Below are 25,218 nucleotides of genomic sequence, written 5' to 3'. Positions count from 1 at the left end.
ATATAATTAACACAACATATCTCTAATTTTTGAAACCACATGATGTGTTAGGAACAGTGGCACACATTCAATAGCTTTTCATTTTCCATAGCTTCATAGGATCCCATACTTGGCGTGTTCCCTCACCGGAACACGAACTCCAGAAAGGGATAGTTGGTCTCTTCTGTCCACTGCTATGAGCCCAGTGACCAGAATCATGTCAGACATAGAATAGATGCTAAAAATATCTGCTAAATGAATAAACAAGTGGACCTTATAATATATTCAACCATTATCGGCAGATTATCATTTCTTAGTATTCCAAACAATGCCTCAGTAACTATCCTTGGAGATATATCTTCACGCATTTGAACTAGTGAGGATTGAGTTTGGAGAGTAAAATAAAGCCTGAAATACTGTGACTGAACCAAGATAGATATTTAAGTTTCTCTTTTACGTTCACGATGGCTGGCAGTGGTCAGGTCGAGGCTGGGGTGGTCCTCCCTGGAGCTGGGGCCCAGTCTCCTTCTTACGTTGCTGGCTCTGATCTCATTCCCCAGGACACCTCAGCCTCCATGCTTGCTACCAGAACTCTAGCCAGCAATCAGCATTCCAGACAGAAGAAAAAATCAGAGCCCCAGGAGTATTACTCCTTCCTTTGAGGAGACATCTAGAAATTGCTGCTTCTGCACATACATTATCGTCTAGAACTGGAGTGCACGGCCGCTGGGTGCAACAAGGATGACGGGAAATGTAGTCATTATTCCTGGGGCCATGTGCCCAGCTCAGTCTCGAACTGTGAAGACAGGGTGGTTGGCTATTAGGAGACAACTAGCTTTTATTTCCATCAGATACGTTTCTAGAAGTAAAATTGATCTATGGGAAGGGAAACACATTCAAATAGTTTTGATAAATACTGCCAAATATTTTCTGGAAAGGTATTGAATTGAATCCCTCCAACGGTGTATGAGAAAACCCACTTCCCTACTCACTACCATGAATATGGGAAGAACTTTTGAAGAGTGATGATTTGATGGGCAGAAGAGTCCATCCACCGGTGTGTTCATTTGTATTTAATGTCTGCCGTCATGGTTTCGCCTCTTTGCACACACCTGCCAGCCATTTTCTGTTCCTCTTCCACAAACTGCCTGTCTGTAGCCATTTTCATATTACTTATGGGAAGAATTGTTTTAATGTTTTTGTAAAAATGGAATCATGCTTTACATTTGATTTTGCAACTTGATTTTTTTTGCATAGACATCCTTCCGTATCAACACATAAGTAACTATCTCATTCTTATCACACATATACATTAATTAAATTATGTAATGGTACTCTATTTTCTACCTATAGCAAATGCTGGCTCTAATTTTCACCTATAGGAAGGAAGGAAGGAAGGAAGTTAGTTAGTTGTCATGACATCCTTGTATATACATTTTGCACACATAAGCATTGACAGATATGTCTGCAAAATTATACCCCAGAGAGTTTCTCAGAACCTTCTTCATAATTTCCTGACTCTAGATTAAAACACAGTTTTAAAATGCTGGTTATACAGAGTATATAAAATCAGTAAATAGGTAATCAGTAATCCTTTGGTGACAAGTGACAGAAATCCAGCCCACACTAGTTCACTGAAACTGACTGTGCCCATAATCTCAAATTTAGGAAATGCTTTCTCTATTCCTTGTGTTAGATACTACAGATTAGTCCCTTTCCATCAAAGCCTTGTCTTGTGCACAGGGTCGCAGCAGCCCCGGGATGATCGTCTCAAGGATATCTAAAAGGGTATTGGTAGCCTAGGTCCTAGGAAGAATTCTCCTAGGAAGCCAGAGGCAACTGTGGTCAAAGCCTTCTTATCCCTTGTTGTGCTTTGAGGCTGGGAGTGAAGGTTGCCCCTGGGTTTCCATGAGGAGCAAAATAGTTCAGATGCCTCTGTCTTGGAAACCTTTCTGCACCAGCAGGGCAGGGCCAGGGTGTGAGGAAGGGACTTTCAGATTCTAAGACAGATGGCGGTCTGGACTGGAAGGTTAGCTTTCTCAGTTCCCAGAAACAGGCTTGAGGCTTTCCTTGGGGGGGCTCAGGACCTGGCCAGTAGACCTGAAATCCATCCCCTAGGAATCCGTAGCTCTTCCCCACTGCCTGTCTTTTCGAGTTGAATGGAGAATGGTGAGAAAGCCCTGGAAGGCTGGTGTGAGCCTCTGCTTCGGAGGGAGGTTTCCACTGGTGTGCACTCCTGCTTTGCCCCCCACCCTCTTTACGCTACTTAGGTCCTGATGCTCCTGCCAGGCGGGAATTCACACATCTTCAAAGTGCAGTGTTAAACAGATTGAAGCTAATAAAGAACTAAGGCCTGAAGCAATCAGCAGCCTCCCTCAGATTCTGGAGAGCAGACAAACACAAAGGAGGGATGAAAGTCTCCTGCTAACCCAAAGGGAAACGGAAACACCCAAGAGCGGATTCTTACAGACAGTAACTTGACAGAGTTCACAGAAAAAAATTACATGAACATGGGAAGTTACTGAAAGCTTGTTCCCAGCTGTATTGGGAGAGATATCACAGCTTCCAGAGAGAAAAATGGCACACTGTACTAAAAGCTAGTGTCATACCCTACGAAGTATTCTGGCATAAAATAAATAGGATGATATACTTCCTGTTTCTCGAGAGCTTTCAGTTTTCGGAGAGTTCCATATATATAGATAGATAGATAGATCTATATAGATATAATATAGATAGATATGTATATCTATATATAGATATGTATATCTATATATAAAATATGTATATCTATATATAATATAGATATATCTATAGTTATGTCGATATATATAATATATATTGATATATTTTTATTTATATATAAATATAATATAATATAGATATATCTATAGATATGATATAATATAATATAGATATATCTATAGATATGTTGATATATATAATATATATCGATATATTTTTATTTATAAATATATAGATATATCTATATATTATTATATAGATATCAATATTTATGATATATAGATATCAATATCATATCGATATCGATATAATATTGATATTATATCGATATCAATATCGATATATATAGACATAAATATAGGTATATCTATATATATGCATATTATATAATATATAGACATATCTATATAGAGAAATATATTGAACTAAATATATATATTTCTTTCTAGAGCACATGCACACGCACACACAGACTAACCAGTGAGAGCGCGCTGTTTGAAAGCTCTCAAAAACAGGAAAGATTTTTCCTTTGTATTTCTTTTTTAGCAATGCAGAGTTAAACAGAAATTGTCATCACTACATGTTAGGTCATAGTGATGTAGATAAAAACTACATAGATATTATATATATCCATATATATCTATACATATCTATCTATCTATATAATATATAGATAAAAACTAGAGAGAGAGAGAGCGCGAGTGCACTCAGCCAACATTATCTCCTAGCTCTGCCATGTTTCCTTCCTACAAATTTCCCTTACTATGTTCAAAACCCACTTCTCACTGACAGAAACAAGTCGAGAATGTCTTGGTAAGAATTTCATTCTTACCACACTTCACTCTCCCGACTGGGTTTATGGGGGGCTCCATCGTGGAATCTCAAGACAGTGGGGGTTCTCTGTCCCGGCTTGCTCAGGCGGGGCCCAGGGAAAGGAACCAATTACCCATTAGGTGACCAGTGTCGCCTCAGAGAGATGCGCTGCTCTGTGTTTACCAAGACTCCCTGCATTGTGGAGTGTGTGGGTTTGTGCTCCATTTTCTCCTTGTCTTTTCAGGCAGCATGAATCCCCCCCAACGAGGTTAACTGTAAATCAACTTATACCAGCAAGTAACGGTTTCATTGTGTCTGACTCAGGGAATCCAAGTGGCTAGATGCTAACCTCTTCTCTTCTTGAAACCTGGGTTAGTGGGAGGAATGCTGACCTGGAAATCAAGTGTTAAACCCTGCTCAAGGGACTCTCTGAGCCTCAGTTTCCTGATTGGTCTTAAATTTCCTAAAAATGAGGAAACAGCTTCAATGCTCCATCCCTACAGAACCTGCCTGCCAGTAATAGTATTCCGTGAATCTCTGATATTATGAGAGAATTGAAATTATTTAAAATTGAAGTAATTCTCTATTTTTAAAAAATCTTTATCTTTTTTTTTTTAAAGTAAACTCTTCCTCTAATATGGGGCTCGAACTCACAAGCCCTGAAATCAAGAATCACATGCTCTACTGACTGAGCCAGCCAGCCACCCCTCCAGTGTTTTTTTTCTTTCTTTTTTTTTTTTTTTAAGATTTTATTTATTTATTTGACAGACAGAGATCACAAGTAGACAGAGAGGCAGGCAGAGAGAGAGGAGGAAGCAGGCTCCCTGCTGAGCAGAGAGCCTGATGTGGGGCTCAATCCCAGGACCCTGAGATCATGACCATAACCAAAGACAGAGGCTTTAACCCACTGAGCCACCCAGGTGCCCCACCAGTGTTTTTTTCAAATGGGTATATTACATCCCCTCTCTCCGCACCAATAGGTACAAGATTAAGATCTCTGTCTTTCAAGACAACCAAGGTCCAGAATCCAAGGACCCAGGGCCACTGAGGCAATGGTAATGCCCACTTTGGGCAGTGGGGTGGTCCCAGCACTTCAAGTTCCTCTTGTAACCTGAAGCCCCCAACTCTAGCGTCTGAGTCCACTTGCATGTTCACCGAAAAGTGCAATCAGATCCCGACCCCCCACCCCCATAATGAGCAGATTCATGACCACAAAGGTAATGTCCCTATGTTATTTCCCCTTCCTGTTTATTAGTTCTCATTTCGTGGGGCAGTGATGAAAGGAGCAATCTGATCCTCTTAAGCTTCAGCTTGGAAAAATACATACATGTGAGTAAAAACGCCCCCCTCTCTCCACTCTGCCAAAGCCCTGTGGAATCAATTTCACCAACCAAGCCCCCAATGAAATCAATGGCATAAGCTCCTGAATTCATTTCCATGGGACCTGGCATTGTAAAAATAATTGGATTGCCCCGCAGACTAACACTCTTTCCAGGAAATAGAGAAAATGTGCCTTTGCTAGGAGGTGGGGGTGAAAAGTCGTCTAAGGGCTGGTAAGTCTCACCCTATGTTTTCAGCATCGTCTTGTCAAGAGGAGCTATTATCAAGTCCCAAATGAGCCCGGCAGTCCTACCCTCAATGAGGTGTTTAAAACTGCCTTCCCTAGTGAGAATGAAAACACTTCTTTTGTTCCCATCTTTAAAATTAACTGCATAGTATTACCACCATCAATGAGGTGTTTAACATCAAAATTGCCTTCCCTGGTGAGAAGAAAAACACTTACTTTGTTTCCTTCCTTAAAATTAATTGAGGTTTTTAAAAACTCATCCTTATTCAACCAACAGTTGCAGAGAAGGGGAAGGAGAGAAGAAGATGGGATTTTAAAATGTTGCCTTTGGTCGCCCATCAGAGATTTTCAGTGTGCTCTTTCTGTTCAGATCATGGGCTGGACTTTTTTCTGCTCCTCTGCTTTATTATTCCCCCATAATATTTTATAACACTGGTCATCGGTGTGATCCCGGGTAGGGATTAATTCATAGGTACTTGCTCCAATGAAGGAAAGAAGGAACGATTTCCGTCGACTCAGATGTTCCTTCTTAGCTCGCAAATTTTCTACAGGCTTGCTTGTCTGTTGGTGTGAAAGAAACCGCTTCTCAAAAATTAAAATTAGTCCATTTAGGGACTTATTTATTTATTTGAGAGAGAGGGGGAGCGGGTGGAAGGGAGCTGGGGAGGGGCAGAGAGACAATCCTCCAAAAGACTCCGCCCTGAGCACGGGCCAATGCGGTATGGATCCCGGGACCCTGAGATCATGACCTGAGCTGAAACCAAGAGTTGGAGACCCAACTGACTGAGCCACCCAGGCACCCCCAGGATCAGAGCATTTTAAAGGATCATAAAACTCGGGGCATCTAGGTGGCTCAGTGGGTTGCGTGTCTGATTCTTGATTTCTACATCAGGTCATGATCTCAGGGTCCTGGGATTCAGCCCCACAGCACTGGGCCACATCACTGGGCTCTGTGCTGCAGGCAGAGACCGCTTGTCCCTCTCCCTCTGCTCCTACCCCCTATTCCCCGCTCGTGCTCTCTCTCTCTCTGAAATAAATAAAATCTTTTTTTTTTTTAAGACAGAGATCACAAGTAGGCAGAGGGGCAGGCAGAGAGAGAGAGGAGGAAGCAGACTCCCTGCTGAGCAGAGAGCCTGATGTGGTTCTCAATCCCAGGACCCTGAGATCAGGGCCTAAGCCGAAGGCAGAGGTTTTAACCCACTGAGCCACCCAGGTGCCCCTGAAATAAATAAATCTTTATTTATTTTTTTTAAAGATTTTATTTATTTATTTGACAGAGAGAGATCACAAGTAGGCAGAGAGGCAGGCAGAGAGAGATCGAGGAGGAAGCAGGCTCCCCGCTGAGCAGAGAGCCAGATGCGGGACTCGATCCCAGGACCCTGAGATCATGACCTGAGCCGAAGGCAGCAGCTCAACCCACTGAGCCACCCAGGCGCCCATAAATACATCTTTAAAAGGAATGTAAGCCTATCTAAAAGAGCTCTCAGTGGCCAAGGTGAGAACAGAATAAATAACTACAGTATTAGATTATAACCCAAAAACAAATCAGCCACGAGTCCATACTAATATAAATAAATGATTTAAAAAATAAATAAGAGAAAGGAAAATTTTTCCTTACATAAGAATTCAAATTAATAAATTCAGGAAGAACAGAAAAAAAAATTAAAATTAGTCTCTAGTAGGAAAGTTGGCGGTGGGGGGAGGGGCTGTAGATATTTCCAAAGATGCTCCCTGTCCCCATTTTCCTCTGGAATTCCAGAAGCGGCTCTAACTTTTATAACCCTCTGGCTAGTACTTGAGTTGTGGCGTGTTCTGTGGCCGCTGCCTTTTGCAAGATGGAGAAGAATGTAGAAGGCAAATAGGCAAAGTCCTGACTTTTACGTGGTCACAAGGCCAGGTAGAGCCTAAGAGTAATAAGGGTAGAGGAATATTAGAAAGAACAGGTGCTTCTCAGATGAGAAATTCTTCCAAGGAAAGGAGAACTTGGAGGGGAGGGTTCTGAACCAGGAGAATGACTATTGGCTTGTTTCTGGAGAAAGCCTCCAAGTCCTGCCCCCCCACCCCCACCACCCTGCACTCCCTAGGCTGAGCTGCAGGGGGAGGAGCAGAGGCAGCCCATGCTGAAAAGTTCAGTAGGCTTGGGGGTCCTTGAGCTGGCTGACCCATGCCTCAAAAACCCACGGACGCTGGAAGACAGCCAGAGCACCCCTCTGCTCAGCACGCGTGGAGAGTAGACTAGAGCGTCTGCCCGTTGTGTCTGGGCCAGTAGACCTAAAACAGCCTCACAGAGAACAGCCCATGGCTGAGACAGGCTTGAGTACAGCAAAGGAGAGTCCTCTGACTTTTAAACAAACCCTACGACAGGAGTGAGCAGGATGAAGCAGTGGCCTACATAGACCTACAGGACAAAAAATTGATTAAAAAAAAAAAAAAGATGAATGTTTTAGGGCGTGCCTGGGGAACTCCTAACCTTGACCCCACCCCCACGTTCAGCTTCCGTGCCTCCACACTATGTAAGCTCCCTGGAATGGATACTCAAAATCTTGAATGGACTGAAGTTAAGTCTCCATTACTTGGTGAAATGGAACCTTAAAATACACAATGAATTCAATCATAGAAAAATGTTAAATATCTGGGGCACCTGGCTGGCTCAGTCGGTTAAGCATCTGCCTTCGGCTCAGGTCATGATCCCAGGGTCCCGGAATCAAGCTCCACATCGGGCTCTCTGCTCAGTGGGGATGTGTTTCTTCCTTTCCCTCTTGGATCTCTCTTGCTTTCTCTCTTTCTCAAATAATCAAATAAAAATCTTAAAAAAGAAATAGTTCTATTTCTTTGTGCACCTTGAGTTTGTGGAATGAGATTTGTACTTGCCTGAATTTAGTTCATTCGCAAAGATGTTATTTGTATAAATAGAAAAACCAATGATTACTACTGCTTAGGACCAACCAAAACCCACAAGGTATTTCTAAACTGCATTGATTGAGTGTAAACTATGTATCAGGTCTGAACTATTCTCTTTATATACATGAGCTCATTTATATTTCCTACTATTCATAGGTGTTGGAACCCCCTTTTTGTGTTTAAGGAAACAGAAATTTAGAGAAATTGGGTTTTTTTCTAAGTAAACCCTATACCCAACATGGGCTGGAACTCACAACACTGAGATCAAGTGTCACATGCTCTACGATCAAGTGTCACATGCTCTACCGACTGAGCCAGGTGCCCCAAGAGAAATTAAACAATTTACGCAAAGCCACATGTGATAAGTAATAGAGACAGAATTCAAACCCAGGAATGTCTACTCCAAAATCAATATATATATATATTTTTAAGATCTTATTTTAAGTTATCTCTACACCCAGTGTGGGGCTTGAGCTCACAACCACAAGATCAAGAGTCGCTTCCAAGGGGCGCCTGGGTGGCTCAGTTGGTTAGGTGCCTGCCTCCAGCTCAGGTCATGATCCCGGGGGCCTGGGATTGAGCCCTGTGTTGGGTGTGTGGGGCTCCTTGCTCAGCGGGGTGTCTGCTTCTCCCTTTCCCTCTACTCCCCCCACTCATGCTGTTTTTCTCTCTCTCAAATAAATAAATAAAATATTCTTTTTAAGAAAGAGTTGCTTGCTCTACAGACTAAGCCAGCCAGGACCCCAAAGACAATATTCTTAATCGCTAAGTTAAGCTACCTACTGTCACCTGCTGGCTTCCCAATCTCTCCAGGAATGTTCCTTTCTACTGCCCCTGCTGTTTTTAGTTTCAAGACAATCGCACATTCACACAATGGAGTCCCGGGTACAAAGAAGCACAAAGTTCATATCCTTCCTGCTCCTAGTTACCAAACTGCCCAATAACTAAGTGGTTTATTGCTGTCATAATCTTAGCACCTTGATTTAACAAGTTTTAGCTCACTTTTCCAGCCTCTATACCTTGTGAGTTCATCAAAATTGCTGAATAATTAAACTTCACCAAGTAGCAAAATGTGACAGATCAAAGTCCTAGACCAGAAGTCAATATATTATGTTCCTTGGTCTCCCATTCTTGTTCTTTCATTAACGAATTGTTTGATCTTGGGCAATCACTTAGCCACTCTGACCTTCAGTTTCTTCATCTACAAAATAAACACAATCTTACAGTTCTCTTCAGGCTCTAACTTTCCATGATTCTGAAGAGCCAAGATCAAGTTTATTATTTTATGGGAACTCAAACTGTCCTTCTCCAAATATGAACTGTTCTCTGATCTCAATCTGTATTTTGGTTCCGGATTTAAATCCCCTACATTCTGGCATAAGGCACAGGTAAAGAGTTTCATAGAGATGGGAAATTACATATAATTACCTCATCTTGTTAGCACTATGAGAAACACGAAAACTAAAGATGACATTGTTTTCAGGAAAACTCTGTATAATCCTATATAAAGAAACATAAGAATTGCTGTAAAAAGATATTACACTTTGGCTAAGCTGTGAAGGAAAGAAGTCGTCCTGATAAAAAGACCTCACAGAGGACAATTGTCTTGTGTCCTTTGAAACTGCTTACGACCATTCTTTCTTTAAAATATTTTCTGGTATTTGGTGATCCTTCTCATATGGCTGTTACCTCCATTTCCTTGAGTGTTAACTCTTTGATTTATTTAGTTTGTTATTTTTCCTTGCGTGATACTGACCCTACTCAAGGGCTTTATTATTCTCAGGGTAGACACATGACTCAGACCTACGCAATTGGAGAATTTCATACCCTTGGCTAGAGTGCTTATTTAAGGGATAAATGGATTCCCAAAAGAACCTCAGGACGTTGGCAGGAACTATCAAGAAAGAGATGTTCTGGGGCGCCTGGGTGGCTCAGTGGGTTAAGCCTCTGCCTTTGGCTCAGGTCATGATCTCAGGGTCCTGGGATGGAGCCCTGCATCGGGCTCTCTGCTCAGCAGGGAGCCTGCTTCCCACCCCTCTGTCCCTGCTGCTCTGCCTACTTGTGATCTCTCTTTCTCTCTCTCTGTTAAATAAAATCTTAAAAAAGAGAGAGAGAGAGATCTTCTCAGTTTACGGAGCTGGAGGGGATGTACACACTATGGAATACTAGGAACCATCTTGCCACTATACAGGGAGAGCTTGCCCGAGATTGAGGCTGCCACAGAAAAAGCAAAATATACTAATGAAGACCAACAGGCTTCCTGATTATATTATTTGAGTATTGGATGCCATGTTTTACTCTCCAGTCTGTCAAAAACACAGCCAATAAATCCCCTTTGTGTTAAAGCAGAAGCCATTTTATTTATTTTTTTTTTAAGATTTTATTCATTTGATAGGCAGAGATTACAAGTAGTCAGAGAGGCAGGCAGAGAGATAGAGGAAGCAGGTTCTCCACTGAGCAGAGAGCCCGATGCGGGGCTCAATCCCAGGACCCTGAGACCATGACCTGGGCCGAAGGCAGAGACTTTAACCCACTGAGCCACCCAGGCGCCCCGCAGATGCCATTTTAAACCATAATTTGTTTCGTCACTTGCACTGAAAATTAATCACACCAGAATCTGTGAGCCTGTAGAGATGGTCCGTAATTCTCTGCTTCTCTACATCAGGAGATGCCCAAGGGGTCTTTCTAAAATGGAGGTCATTGCTTTGCCACAGAAAAAGGTAAAGTGGAATCATATCCTATCTTTCATTTACGGGTTGATTTTGGAAGCTAACCCCCCTGAAGGATGTAACTTCACAGTCTTTTAATTCTCAAAGCAGCTAACAAATTGACATTTACTAATGTTAAGGATTAACGCAAAAATAAAGGGCACAAATTTCCTGCAGGTAAACAGGAACAGTTTGGAATTTTCCACCTGTTGCCAAGTTACCACTAGCAATTACATTTTCTCTGAAAGCCAGGCTTTTTTTTTTTTTAAGATTTTTATTTATTTGTCAGAGAGAGAGCACGCCAACAGGGGGAGAGGCAGGCAGAGGAAGAAGCAGGCTCCCCACTGAGCAAGAAATCCAATGCAATGTGGACTGAGCCACCCAGGCATCCCAAGCCAGACTTTTTGAATGCCCAAATATCTACATTATGGTCTCTACTCTAGAATTTTCTTTTTTTCTTTTTTTTTTTTTTTTTAAGATTTATTTATTGGGGCACCTGGGTGGCTTAGATGGTTAAACATCTGCCTTTGACTTAGGTCATGTGCTTGGAGTCCTGAGATCAACCCATGTCGGGCTCCCTACTCAGCGGGGAGCCTGCTTCTCACTCTCCCTCTGCCTCCTCCCCTGCTTGTACTCTGTCTCTCTCTCAAATGAATAAATAAAGAGAGAGACAGCATGAGCCTAAGGCAGACTCTTAATCGGCCAAGCCACCAAGGCACCCCATCTTCCAGAATTTTCTTACATGACATGGGGATCAAAAGCTGATTGTCTAAAACTGAGAGACTAAGAAATTAAAGATTGAGTATATTTAAATGTGTGACAGCTGGCCAACAAAAGAATAATAAAAATGCAACTAACAACAATCGGGAGAAGAATGGGATAGTAAAAGTGATATGGATTTATCATCTTTCACATTCCAAGGGGGAATAAGTACTATTTAAAGTTGAAAAATCAAGAAAGAGAAACATTAGCATATAACTTAGTTACAAAAATAACTGCACAAAGAAACAAAGGCAGAAGATGACATACATTTGTAAATAAATGCTGTTATTTTTAGAGGGGGACCAGGGATGAGAGGGAGAGAGATTTTTACCTTCATTTTATGCCTTTTATTTCCATTGAAAAGTTGCATTTCTGTGAGCATGTGTAAGTATACTTTTTTAAAACTTGGCCAGAACTTAACTCCCTTCATCCAGGCAGCTTGCTCCCAATCTAGAACGTCCATTTCGGGCATTCTCTGTCACATGGACTCCATCTCCCACCTCCAAACTTACATTTTCTTCGAAAATGGGGGAAGTGTTTCTCCTTCTCCCGTGAGGTGAATCTCTCTACCTGTATGTAGGATCCCTGCCCCTTCCACTCCTTTAGAAATTGTTCCCCTTTTTTTCCTTCAGGGCCCCCAAACTCTCCCTCTACTGGCTCTTCCCAGTCACAGAGAAACACGTTCAAGATACTCCCATCTAACTAAAAGCTGTCAGGACGCCATGACCCTTTCTGGCTCTCCCTCTCTTCTCTCCTTCAATCAGTCATCTCCTTTTCCTCTCCTGAACTCGCTCCGTGTTGAGTCTATCTCCACCACTCCACCCTTTTGCTAAGCTCCCCGGAAGGGTTCCAACCTCTACATCCGTTGACAGTATTCCTCTTCCTTGACTTCTCCCCAGCTACCGACGCAGGGGACCACTGTCTACTTAAAGCATCTTTGACTTGCAGGACCCTTCATCTTTTCACTGTGGTTTGACTAACTTGTGACCTCGTAGATCGTTTGCTGTAAATGTTTTCCCTTCACTGCGGACTGTTTCTCAAGCCAAACCATAACCTCAGCCGTGACATTGACTAGAGCATTTGCTTTACCCAGACTGTCGCACTCCACGTGCAGGCTTTGTGCCCAACGCGTCCTAAGTCCTCTTCCTGCAGTCACCCTCAGGAGCAGGAGCCGGCCTTTCGGCTTGCTCCACGTGGGGGAGCCATCTTGCATAAAGGTCGGCTTGCCACAGGAGTTTTTACCAGATTTCTCCAGAGACGCAACAGAGCTTCAATTTTAATGAATGTGCTTTTCTTTGTAACGAAACAATTAATCTCATGAAATTAAGAGAATTCGGCCACTTGCAGCTTAAAACACAATTCGGTGGGGGTAGCAGTGGATATTTCTGTTTATTAGGATTCTCTCTCTGTCCTCTGATCAGATTTCTGGGGGGCAGGCAGAGGTAGGGGAAGTGGCTTGTGTATCATCCTAGCATTGTCTCTGTACTACTTCTCTCTGTACTGTCTTCCCTGTGGGATCTACTGAGAGCGAACTGTCTGATCCCCCAATACAAGTGACATTGGTCACTGGTGGGGAGTTTGAGGGGTTCTCCCCTCTTGATTGGCCCTACCTGGATCTCAGGGGCCTCATGACTTGTTGAGAACTGGCTGCTTTCTCCTTTGAAGCCCAGGCCGTCCTATCCTCTAGATGCATTTGGATCATGCTGCCTGGGAGGCACCCGAGCATTCCTCTCTCTCTCCCTGTAACTTTTTTAATTCCTCTAGGACCTGTGAGAGACATGTGTGTATGTGCTGGGGAGAAGGAATGGGGTGGTATAGTCAGTTCTCAGAGCAATGAAAGGTTCTTTCGGTGCTCATTTCTACTCTTCTAAAAGCCAACCCATGGTGGCTCAGGGAACTAAATGTGCTGTCTTCTCCCAAAGGTGCAGAAAGAGCCAACACTTCCCCTCACATTCACTAATGTTCCTAAATTCTCTTACCTTTTTTCTCTGAATTCTTCCCACAGTCCAAAAAGGAATTTCTCTCCACAGGGTGAGAAGCATTTTCTTTTTCTTTTTTAATATACCATTAAATTTACCATTTAAATTGGTATTATTTAAATTTACCATTTAAATTAAAAATGGTAAATATTTTTACCAAATCTTTACCAATTTACCAAATTTACCATATTAATTTTAATATACCATTACATTTACCATTTAATATACCATTCTTCTAGCTCCGTGGTCCATGGTCTATGCCCTGAATCTCTCTATATGTAAAATAAACTTTTTAGGAATGAGAAATACATGTATCTTTTCTTCCTGTCAAGCCTCTGGCTCTTGGAAAGTACTCTGCCTTTCAGGCCACATTGCTTTTACTGTAACTTTAAAAATTATTTGGGAACTCAGGCATTACTCTCCTCTCAAGGCAATGAACCCCACAGGTGGAAGGCTACATGGGAACAAGAAAACAAGTGAGAGGGGCACCTGGGTGGCTCAATGGGTTAAGCCGCTGCCTTCGGCTCAGGTCATGATCTCGGGGTCCCGGGATCTAGTCCCGCATCGGGCTCTCTGCTCCGCGGAGAGCCTGCTTCCTCCTCTCTCTCTCTCTGCCTCTCTGCCTACTTGTGATTTCTCTCTGTCAAATAAATAAATAAATAAATAAATAAATGAATAAATAAATAAATAAATAAATAAATAAATAAAACAAGTGAGAAAATTCTTGGCTTAAAATGCACACATAGGATCTAGGTATATGATCAGGGATTTTTACGTCATCTTCCCCCATGCCAAAGAACTCATGAAAGCAAATACCGTTACCATTTGTCTTTTAAATTCCCAGATTCTGAAGCCTTTCATCTCAAGTTTCAGAAATTTTCATTGAAGAGGAAAGAACACAATTAGAAGCAAAATCCCAAGCTTCAAAACTCCCTTGGGTCTGTTTGTAGGAAGTTTCACTTAGTATAACAGGAAAGTGGGTATTATTTTCATGTTAATAGCTGGATGGTTTGATTATTCCAGTATGTCCATAAATTACGTTTAAAAAAAATCTTATCCAGTGTGACTTTTTGGGCTTGATTATTCTGATTCAAGCATTTTTGAATCCAAGTCCATAAATGTTTAATGGAAAGAAAATTTATTTTTTACTTCGTAACTGATCATTATTGCACAGCACTTATTTTACCTTACTACAATGTATTGATCTTGAAAACACATACACCTGAAATTGAAATCGTTAGCGATAAGCAAGCCGGCGGCAATGTTTTTAAGTGTGGATATTATAAAGTAGAAAAAAACCGCAAGGGAAAAAAGCTCTAAAGGGGGAAAGGTTTGGGGGGACAGAGATACGCAGGCACTTTTCCACGCTGCCTCCCGGCTATCTGCCCAGCTGGGGGTTACGCTCTGTGACTCTCGGGGACCCAAGTCTTTAGCAGTCCGGGACGCCGCGGCTCGTCCACCTCCGAAGCAGCGCCGCGGGCTGTTTTCTGACACGACCCAAAGATGGAGGCGCGCTTTTGTTGATGGCGGCCCCGCAGAAAACCAGCGACCGCGGCGGAGGCGCGCACACCTCGCCTTGGACTCGCGCCTCGGGCTCAGCGAGGACGCGGGGGCACGCGGGGGCACGCGAGGGGTTGACCCGCCCCGGCCCGGCTGCCCTCCGCCGACCCGGCCCTCCCCGCCCCCACGCCCAGCGCCGCGGCGGGCCCGCGGACGGAGGCGGCGGGAGCGCGCGCGGCGTCACAAAGCCGAGCCGGATCGCGGGGCTGGAACCGGAGACCGGGGGGCCCCCCGCCCCGGCGGCGCGGAAGGCGCGAGCGCTCAGCGCCCACCCGCCCTCCGCCCCCGCAGACGCCCCTCCGCCGCCCGCCCCGGTGGCGGCGTCCCGGGCGCTCGGGCGGCGCAAAGCGTCCTGGGAGAGCCGGCTCGCGCCGGAAGGACGCGCGGGCGCTCGGCGGCGGCGAGGTTATAAAAGGGAAGGAGCCGGCGGCGGGCGGAAGTGGGCGGTTCGGCGGCTGCCGGCGCTGTTGTTTGGCGTTTGGGCCTCCCGAGGGGCGTTCTCCGGAGGGCCGCCGGTGCAGGCCGCAGTGACAGGGCCGCTCGCCCCCGCGCAGCCCGCCTCTCTCCCGGAGCAGCGTCTGCTCGCGGCTTCCGCGACCCGCAGGCCCAACATGGCGCAGGAGGTGTCGGAGTACCTGAGCCAGAACCCGCGGGTGGCCGCCTGGGTGGAGGCGCTGCGCTGCGACGGCGAGACTGACAAACACTGGCGCCACCGCCGCGAGTTTCTGCTCCGCAACGCCGGGGACCTGGCCCCGACGGGCGGCGCGGCGGCCGCCAACGCGGAGGCGGCTGCGGACGCCGAGAGCGGGAGCCGCAATCGGCAGCTGCAGCAGCTCGTCTCCTTCTCCATGGCCTGGGCGAACCACGTCTTCCTCGGGTGCCGGTGAGTGAGCCGGCGCCCCTGACCCGCTCCCCGCGTCGTGTGGCCGCCCCCGGACTGGGGCCCGCAGCCTCCGCGGGGAGCGGGAAGTGGGGAAGCGCGGGAATCTGCGGGACCGGCTGCCCTCTGAGGGTGAGAAGGGCGTCTCCGCCCGAAGCCGACCTGACCCACAACCGGCCCCCGGTTGGGTGGGGGGCGTCTGCTCGGGTTGTGGGCGGACCACGCTCTCGTGGGGGACGCCGAACTGAAGGCTTGGGGAGGAGCGACCCCGCCCCCCAGGCCCTGGAGCGTTTGTTTCTGGGGTTCCAGGAAACCGAAAGTTCTGGCGGTCGGCGCACTTGCTTGATTACAACCAGGAAATGCAGTTCCTGTGGCCTGTTCTTGCATTGCCGAAGTAGTAGCTTAAAAAAAAAAGAAAAAACACCAAAAAGCATTTTTTAAGGGTCTTTTTCTTTTCCAGGTACCCACAAAAAGTTATGGATAAAATACTTAGTATGGCTGAAGGCATCAAAGTGACAGATGCTCCAATCCATACAACAAGAGACGAACTGGTTGCCAAGGTGAAGAAAAGAGGGATATCGAGTAGCAATGGTTAGCAGATCATAGATGTGAACATACATAGGAGTTTAGAACATAAGTTTGATACCATTAGGAATTACTGTTATTACTAATTTTTTTTTTTAACAAGCTAGAATTTTTACGATATTGATAATCAAGTTGGAATGTTAAACCTACGTTATGTGTCTGTGTGTTTTAGGCCCTGGTTTTGATAGTTTCCTTTGACTGCTTTAGATTTTCAAGTGTCAAATGTTGTCTGTGCTGTTGACTTTTTTTAATATTAGAAATTAAATGATGTCATCCAACCCCGTTTTAAGAACTTATGCAAGTTATTCCACACTTTTGAAAGAAACTGCTAGTCCTGAAATACTTTTGCCTCGTGCCTTTATTTTAACAAGTATGTGTCTTGTAAACTTTCAGCTGATCTGTATGAGCTCAACTTAGTCATTTGTCTGTTTTCTTCCTTTTCAGAAGGGGTAGAAGAGTCTGCGAAAAAACGAATCATCGAAGGAAAAAACAGTTCTGCAGTTGAGCAAGATCACGCAAAAATTTCTGCCAAAACAGAACGTGCGTTGGCTCAGCCGGAGAACAGCTCTGCGTGTGCAGGGGCATCTGCGAAGTCGGAGAGTGGTGGGAACTCCAGGCGCAGCTCTGGCACCTCGAGTCAGAATAGCTCTACAGGTGATGGAGATCGGTCTCTTTCTAGCCAAAGTAGCAGCAGCATTTCCTCTCAGGTAACAGCGGCAGGGTCTGGAAAAGCTTCTGAATCAGAAGCTCCAGAGAAACACAGTTCAGCATCCATTGTTTCTTCGTTGTTGAAATCCAGTGTGAATAGTCATGTGACCCCGTCTGCTGATTCCAGACAACAAAGCGGATCACCTAAAAAGAGTGCTTTGGAAGGCTCTTCGGTCTCCTCTTCTCAAAGCATCTCAGAGATTGAGGTGCCTCTGTTGGGCTCCTCCGGAAGCTCAGAAGGAGAGTTGCCACTGTTGTCTTCTAAACCTAGTTCAGAGACAGCTTCAGGTGGGTTAACTTCCAAAACTAGTTCAGAGGCCAGTGTTTCAGCATCTCTTTCTAAAAATAGTTCCTCATCAGGCACATCCTTACTAGTTCCCAAGAGCAGCACATCGACAAGTACCTCGATGCTGACTTCCAAAAGCACTTCGCAGGTAGCTGCCTCACTGTTAGCGTCCAAGAGCAGCCCCCAGACCAGCGGATCTCTAGTTTCCAAAAGCACTTCCTTAGCCAGCGTGTCCCAACTGGCTTCGAAGAGTAGTTCTCAGACTAGCACCTCACAGTTGCCTTCTAAAAGTACGTCACAGTCAAGTGAGAGCTCTGTTAAATTCTCCTGTTGCAAATTAACCAATGAAGATGTGAAGCAGAAACAACCTTTTTTCAACAGACTGTATAAGACAGTGGCCTGGAAGTTGGTAGCTGTTGGTGGCTTTAGTCCCAATGTGAATCATGGAGAGCTCCTAAACGCAGCTATCGAAGCTCTAAAGGCAACACTGGATGTGTTTTTTGTTCCACTAAAAGAACTAGCAGATCTGCCTCAAAATAAAAGCTCCCAAGAAAGTATTGTTTGTGAATTGCGATGCAAGTCTGTGTATTTGGGCACTGGCTGTGGAAAAAGCAAAGAAAATGCAAAAGCTGTTGCATCAAGAGAAGCACTAAAGTTATTTCTCAAGAAGAAGGTAGTGGTAAAGATATGTAAAAGGAAATACAGAGGCAGTGAGATAGAAGATCTGGTACTCCTTGATGAAGAATCAAGGCCTGTAAACTTACCGCCAGCATTAAAACATCCCCAAGAGTTATTATAATACGTCCAGAATACCACTGCATATAATGTCTGGTATTGGAAGAGAAAAACTGGCTTACTTTTGTATAATATAAAACACAGGCTTTCACAAATTTTGTATTGCTTTTTTCCAGTTTTGCAGAAAATTTACATTCGAGTTCTCTTCACACAGTAGAAGTTGTAAATAATTTATGACAGTACATACTAAAAAGTATGCATTAACAGCATACCAGTATGCTGTTTTATTTGCTGAAGAAAATACTGTCTTCTATTTTTAATGATCCGTTAGGTACGATGTGTAGTTCTGTAGAATCTTAAAACTTTTGTACTACTTTCAATTTGGTGAAAATGTATTAAGTTGTCTACCATGCTTTCCTTTTTTTTTTTCCCTAGCTGAATAAACCTGCACATCAAAGGGGACCATAGTATTTGAATGTCTGAAAGTCTGTGAAGCTTAAGGTTTTAAGAATGTTGCCCATAATGTTGAACATGTCTGTTAAAGAATAAAAGAAAAAATAGTTGCCTCAGACTATTTTTATGAGAAGTTGTAAGCATTTTTTAGATATAAAGCAGTATAAAGTACTTAAGGTTATTTTATTCTGAAGTTGTTTAAAATTCACCATGATTTTGACCGCTGCAGATTCTTTAAGTGGGTTAATTTATGTTTGAGGTAAAATACAATTTACTCTTTTTCTTAAAGACATAAATGTGGGTTTCTATATTAAGCATATTTTGTGACTACTATTAACAGATTGATTTGTTTAGATATTAAATGCTTTAAGCTATTTTACCTTTTCAAGAAGTTGTGTTTTTTTTCCCCCCTCTAAGTCCCAACCAGTTCCTGCAAATGGGCTTCCCACTACTAGTCATAAATTACAGTCAGGTAATTTTTCTTGGCTGATACACAACTTTTTAGGGATAGAGATGTTACAGATTACAAATCTAGAAATAGTTAAACTAGATGGTTTTTAAATTTACAAATCTACAAGAAGACTGGGAACAACGGAGAACCAGGGCGGCTTGAATGAGCTTGTTCGGTTGAATTACACTTGTTTGTAATGAAATGGAATCCTGTGTCAGGGGATTCTGACTGTATTACTCTTATTATATATTCTGTTTCATTTGTCTTCACACTCTGGCCCAAGACCTGGCCTTTTCTGTCTAGCTGCTGCACATTGAGAAGTTGTGTATAGAGAAAAATCAAGAAATGACCTTTTATATTCTAGTTTTATTAGAATCGGAAAATTGAATATAAGTAGCACAATTTCAAGTACACAGAAGTTATTTCTGTTTTATATTCTAGAAATAGACAAGGATACTTAACATACTTGAAATGATCAGCTTTCATTTTACCAGATAATCTTCAATGATTCAGTTTCGAGGATACTAAGTAGATACCAAAGTCCATATTTGGTAAATGGGTTGGGTCTTTATATGTTGTAAGAAGCAATGACATGAGTGTTATGAAAGCATAACACATTCCTCAGTCTGGGAATGTGTATTTTGTGGGACAATGATTCCCAGAAAAGTAAGCAAGATACTACAAAGGATAAATAAATTTCTGTAATGCATCTGATTAGGTGGTTTGGTAATTTCCTAAATTGGCTTGTGTCAAGTTAGTATAAAGTTCAGTGAAAATCAGTTATATTGATACGGTAGAATTGGAGGAAGTTGCTTAGTGTAAAAACATTAATTTATAAATGTTTAGTTGCTATAGCCTTACACTCAGCTTATAATACAGCTTATACTTAATAAAAATTTAAAGAATCCCTGATAAAAGAGAAACGCTTATTTTGCAATAGTTCAGGATAGTACAGTGCAGAAGAAAACAAGCTTTGGGTAGGAATCTGTTACTCTTTTTTTTTTTTTTTTTTTTAAGATTTTATTTATTTGACAGAGATTACAAGCAGACAGAGAGGCAGTCAGAGAGAGGAGGAAGCAGCGATCATGACCTGAGCCGAAGGCAGAGGCTTTAACCCACTGAGCCACCCAGGCGCCCAGGAATCTGTTATTCTTGAGATAGAATCTTGGCTCCCCTTGGGAATTTAACCCTTAGACTTCACCTGTAAGATGGACTAATGGCCGTCTCGAAGAGCTATGAGGATTAAGGGAAATAATACATTTAAACTGTCCAGTACAGTGCAATATACCATACTTCATTAATTGCTTGTGTATGTAGGCTAATTTCCTCACAACTTCATGAGTAACTATTCTCATGTGGCCTATTTTTCAGTTGAAACCAAGTTACACGGTCAAAGAGTGAATTCACACCCGTATCTGATTTCAGAGCACAAGCTCTTACTGTTTATCTTTCTCATTTCTCTAAATGCTAAAATTTCTGAAAATCCCCGAGACTGTAGCTTTCTACCAGTTTTATTAAGTGACAAAACATGTTTCCAAAGCCTCATTTCCCTGGAATGAGTCACAGCAGGAACTCTTCTGTTTCTTAGTCCTTTTCCTTAGTAGTTGCATGTCTTAAATATCTTCAACTAGGGAATTAGCCATTATGGGTGTAACTGAAATTTGTTATGATTATTATTTTTAAGATTTTATTTATTAGAGCATAAGCAGGGGTAGCAGTCAGGGGAGAAGCAGGCTCCCTGAGGAGTAGGGAGCTCAGATGTGGGGCTCGATCCCAGGACCAAAGATCTTGACCTGAGCTGAAGTCTGGCGCTTAACTAAGCCACCCAGGTGCTCCTAAAATTTGGTTTTTTGAATTTTTTTTTTTAAGATTTTATTATTTGACAGACAAGTAGGCAGAGACAGAGAGAGAAGGAAGCAGGCTCCGCGCTGAGCAGACAGCCAATGTGGGGCTCAATCCCAGGACCTTGGGACCAGGGCCTGAGCTGAAGGCAGAGGCTTTAACCCACCTAGCCACCCAGGCGCCACCTGAAATTTGTTTTTAAAGAAAGCCCTAAAGGGGTCCCTGGATGGTTCAGTCAGTTAAGTGTCTGCATTTGGCTCAGGTCATAATCCCAGGACCCTGAGATTGTGCCCTGCTTTGGGCTCCCTGAGCAAGGAGCCTGCTCCTGGAGTCTGCTGCTCCCTCCCTCTGACCCTGCTTGCTGCTCCTGCTCTTGCTCACTGGCACGGAGTGAATAAATTACCAAGATGGGAAATAACTGAATTTCATCCTTAAATTGAGCTGAGATGATGTTCTAAAACTGATTTCCCTTGATGGTGCTAAAATCGGGATTTTTTAAAATAGTAAAGTTAGTTTGATGTAGAAGACTGGTGTCATCATGAATTTTTAACCCAAATTTTGGGGGCCTGCCACTGCTTCCATCGACTAGGGTGATTGTCATAAGGATAAGTGTAATTCCAAGGCTTTTGATGTGTATTCTACACACACACACACACACACACACACACACACACACATGCATATATACGTGTATATATGAAATACATATAAAAAGCCTGCTTCAATTTATAAATGAAAGGCCCATCATTTAGCCTACCAAGTGCAGCTTTTTTTTTGGTACACATTTCTCCTTGCTGTTGAGATCCCTGAGTAATGACAGTGAGAAGGTAACCAAAGCCAGCATTGACTGGGAACCAGGTCAGTCCTACAATTGCGTTGTAGTGCAAGGGGAATTTGTAGGCTTTTTGCTCAAAAATTGTACTAAAGTCCTACATGGACTCACATCACTGACAAATCTCTCGGTAGCCATTTCAGCCATGACTTTTAAAAAAATATTTAATGTAATTAATGGATAGAAGTGCTTTCTGTAGCTTTTTACCATTTAAACAAATAGAAAGTGCAGGGGTTGTCAAGCCATTAATTTTCCCACTACGTCACAAGAAAGACATTGGTAGAAATTTCACATTTCCCTGGCTTTCTTGAATGCACTTTGGTTGTTATCCAGCTAAAACCATTTGTTTTTCCTTTGCTTTCTGTTTTAGCAGCTTTATCTGTCTCTACTTTTCTGTTTCCAAAAAAAAAGAAAGAAAGAAAGAAAAGAAGACTAAAGGAGGATTATCCCCTGCAAATGAACATTAATTTTTGAAGATTTCTTTATCTGTTCCTCTGTTGTTTATAGAGGGAAAAAAAATAGTTAGTAGACAAAGTCCCAAACTAAAGTGACTAACTTGGAAAGGGGAAGAATGTTAATACTGAAAAGGAATGGTGACATACAGGACATTTGTTTGAAAACGAGAGATTTCATATGCCAGGACTTTAACAGGAAGCAATCAAATACACCTTTTGTGATTTGGGCATTTTCACAAGTAGAATCTGAATCGACCTTAGCAGTCATTGGGAAGCAACCAAACTGTCTCAACATAAGCAGTAAATACACTGAACTATAAAACCAGTCTGCAGAAGTGGAATGTGTAGAACTTGAAAAGGAATGTAAAGACAGGCCAAAAGGATAGGCACCACCTAGGGTTTGCCCTATGACTGTTGTCATGTAAATCAGTTCACCAGGGCTTGGACACACTGAAATGATAAGACTGGAGCTCGGAATACGTAATCTGTGGTTTTCAAACTTCCCTTTCGCCATATGCCCTAAAAGAAAAATGGGAGCCCCGTGTGTATGAAACAGGAGCAGAACTACCTTAGTTCAAGGAGGGTGGCCCCCAGAGAATTCCTTCTAACTTCCTCATTCCTGCAGCACCTCTCTGGACCCTGAGCAGAAGGGTTAACAACCACGAGGCCCCATGTAGATCGCTTCCTCCTGCAACAGGTATCAGAAAGTCACCAGTTTACTACAAAATGGAAATACTCGCCTTTTAAGTCATTTGCCAAATAGAGACTCTAATTAGTAGGGACTGCAGTAAAGCCCAAGGGACCATCACAGAAAATTAACATTTAAATAACACTCAAAATAACTACCATTCCTTTCTTTTTTATTGTGAAATGGAATTGTGAAAGTGCAGGAAGCCCAATAATGATTAACTGAATGCCCATATAACATTACCTAGCTCACAAAATAAAACTATATCAGCACGACAAGCACTCCCATGTGAGTAGCCACATTTATTTGGTGCCTACATTAAGTTGTTGGTTTGCCTATGTCTTTTTTTTTTTTTAAAGTAAGCTCTCTGCCCAACGTAGGGCTTGAACTCACAACTCCAAGATCAAGAGTCACGTGCTCTACTCAGGCTGAGACTGCCTGGGGCCCCTACCTAGGTTTTATTTAAGCCTCCTTGAGCCCCAAAATATGGGTTGGTATTGCTGACCCTGTGTTACAAACAAGAAAACTGAGGACCGTTTTGAATTGTTTCCCTCAAATCAGAGAACTAGTGTATGCTGAGGCAGAGACTACACTAAGCAATGACTTGGTTCGAATTTGGGGCAGTGAATGTGAACACCAGTGAGACATGCTGCTTTCTATTCTCCAGAAAATATTAAGTGTAACAGATTTTGAGGAAAATTTGAGAAAATTTATTTGACTATTTAAACTAGGAAGCTTCTTGGGCGCCTGGGTGGTTCAGTGGGTTGGGCCGCTGCCTTCGGCTCAAGTCATGATCTCGGGGTCCTGGGATCGAGTCCCGCATCGGGCTCTCTGCTCAGCAGGGAGCCTGCTTCCTCCTCTCTCTCTGCCTGCCTCTCTGCCTACTTGTGATCTCTCTCTGTCAAATAAATAAATAAAATCTTTAAAAAAATAAATAAATAAACTAGGAAGCTTCTAAAGAAGTAAACTTGAAACTGGTCAAGTATAATCATTGGAAAATATTTTCTAGACATTCTATTTGTAGAACTCAAAGGGACAACTCACAGAGGCAATGGTATAACCAATGATGTAATCAGGGGTTGAAACAAATGATGAATCCTGTCTCGTTATCTTTCACCATTTGCATATTATTAAGTGGGTTTTGTACACTAAAGAAAAAATGGTTCTCAGGAAATAGAAACCAATAGAGGTCCAGGGAAGCATTTCTAGTTGATCTTACCCATGTGCACTGATGGCCATATTTAAAGAGGGAGTTCTCAGAGACGCTCAGTAACCCGCAGTTGGGAAACCAATATGGGGTAAAGTAGGCGTACCTTCTGTCCTTGTTTTTCATTCCAAAGTATTCAGTGCAATCAAGATAAATATGATATAGGTAAGATAAAGATACTGCTTTGAAAATATTTGCTCCCCCCCCCCATAATTCACATTCTCTAGCAGTTATTCTGCTGTTAGAGCAGAATACCTCGTCGGGAAGAAGAGGATGATAGGACTTTAGGGCAGTCCATTGTGGGGGTAGCAAGGAAGTAAAAAGCCGTGCATTCCAGCCGTGGTAGATTTTGAGGAGGAGAAGGGTAAGGAAGGGAAACAGGCATTTGAGACCTTGTGGGTCCTGAGCTCTAGCCCTATAGCATGAACTTCGACTGGCAGTCTTGTAGAGGCGGGAGTAAGAGTTTTCATTTAGAGAGCCTGCTTTGTTTATCCTGACTGTAATCAGAGACCGCATCGCTCCTTAGCAGGGTCCAAGAGATCTGAAGAGGGATTGAGTAAGAAATACTGAAGGCATCAGGACCTTAAACCCAGAGACACGGAGTCGTACAACACCACGGGTCATCATTCACGTGGAAAACAATGGGTGTCATTTAATGCAGTGCATGATGTCCCCTCGAGTTTTGTTAAGAGGTGGTCCTTTTTGGAATCCCTGAAATTGTTATATGAATAAACTTATTTTTAAAATCATACTTTAGGGGGCACCTGGGTGGTTCTGTCATTTAAGTGTCTGCCTTCGGCTCAGGTCATGATCTGGGGGGCCTGGAATGGAGTCCCATCTCAGGATTCCCTGCTCAGCGGGGAGTCTTGCTTCTCCCTCTCCCTCTGCGCCCACCCCTACCCCCGCTCATGCTCTCTCTCTCTCAAATAATTTTTAAAAATTTTCAATAAAAAAAAATCTCACTTTAAAAAAGTAATTTGAAATAAATATGAGTGGTTCTAGGAAGCATAAGTAGCATACAAATTCTAACAAACAGTTCTTAGGAGTAGCATATGTTAAAGTACTTGACCTTGCCAGGGGCATTA

General features: G+C 43.1%; 1 protein-coding gene across 2 annotated transcripts; it reads left to right on the top strand.

Moving 5' to 3' along the window:
- Positions 1-14,573: 14,573 nt before the first annotated feature.
- Positions 14,574-19,046, top strand: CDKN2AIP (CDKN2A interacting protein). 2 transcript variants are annotated; one of them, XM_082715820.1, is made up of 3 exons: positions 14,574-15,894; positions 16,352-16,451; positions 16,921-19,046. In XM_082715820.1, the coding sequence occupies exons 1-3, from the start codon at positions 14,975-14,977 to the stop codon at positions 16,927-16,929; spliced, it is 1,029 nt and encodes a 342-aa protein (XP_082571946.1). In that variant the 5' UTR covers positions 14,574-14,974; the 3' UTR covers positions 16,930-19,046. The 2 variants fall into 2 exon arrangements, with proteins under 2 accessions (XP_082571946.1, XP_082571945.1); XM_082715819.1 differs by having other exon boundaries at positions 15,304-15,894; positions 16,352-16,482.
- Positions 19,047-25,218: the final 6,172 nt, after the last annotated feature.

Source organism: Mustela nivalis (genome assembly GCF_964662115.1).
Source record: "Mustela nivalis genome assembly, chromosome: 20".
NCBI classification, from domain to species: domain Eukaryota; kingdom Metazoa; phylum Chordata; class Mammalia; order Carnivora; family Mustelidae; genus Mustela; species Mustela nivalis.
The sequence above is the reverse complement of the archived record's forward strand: the minus strand, read 5'-3'. Positions and strand labels throughout refer to the sequence as shown.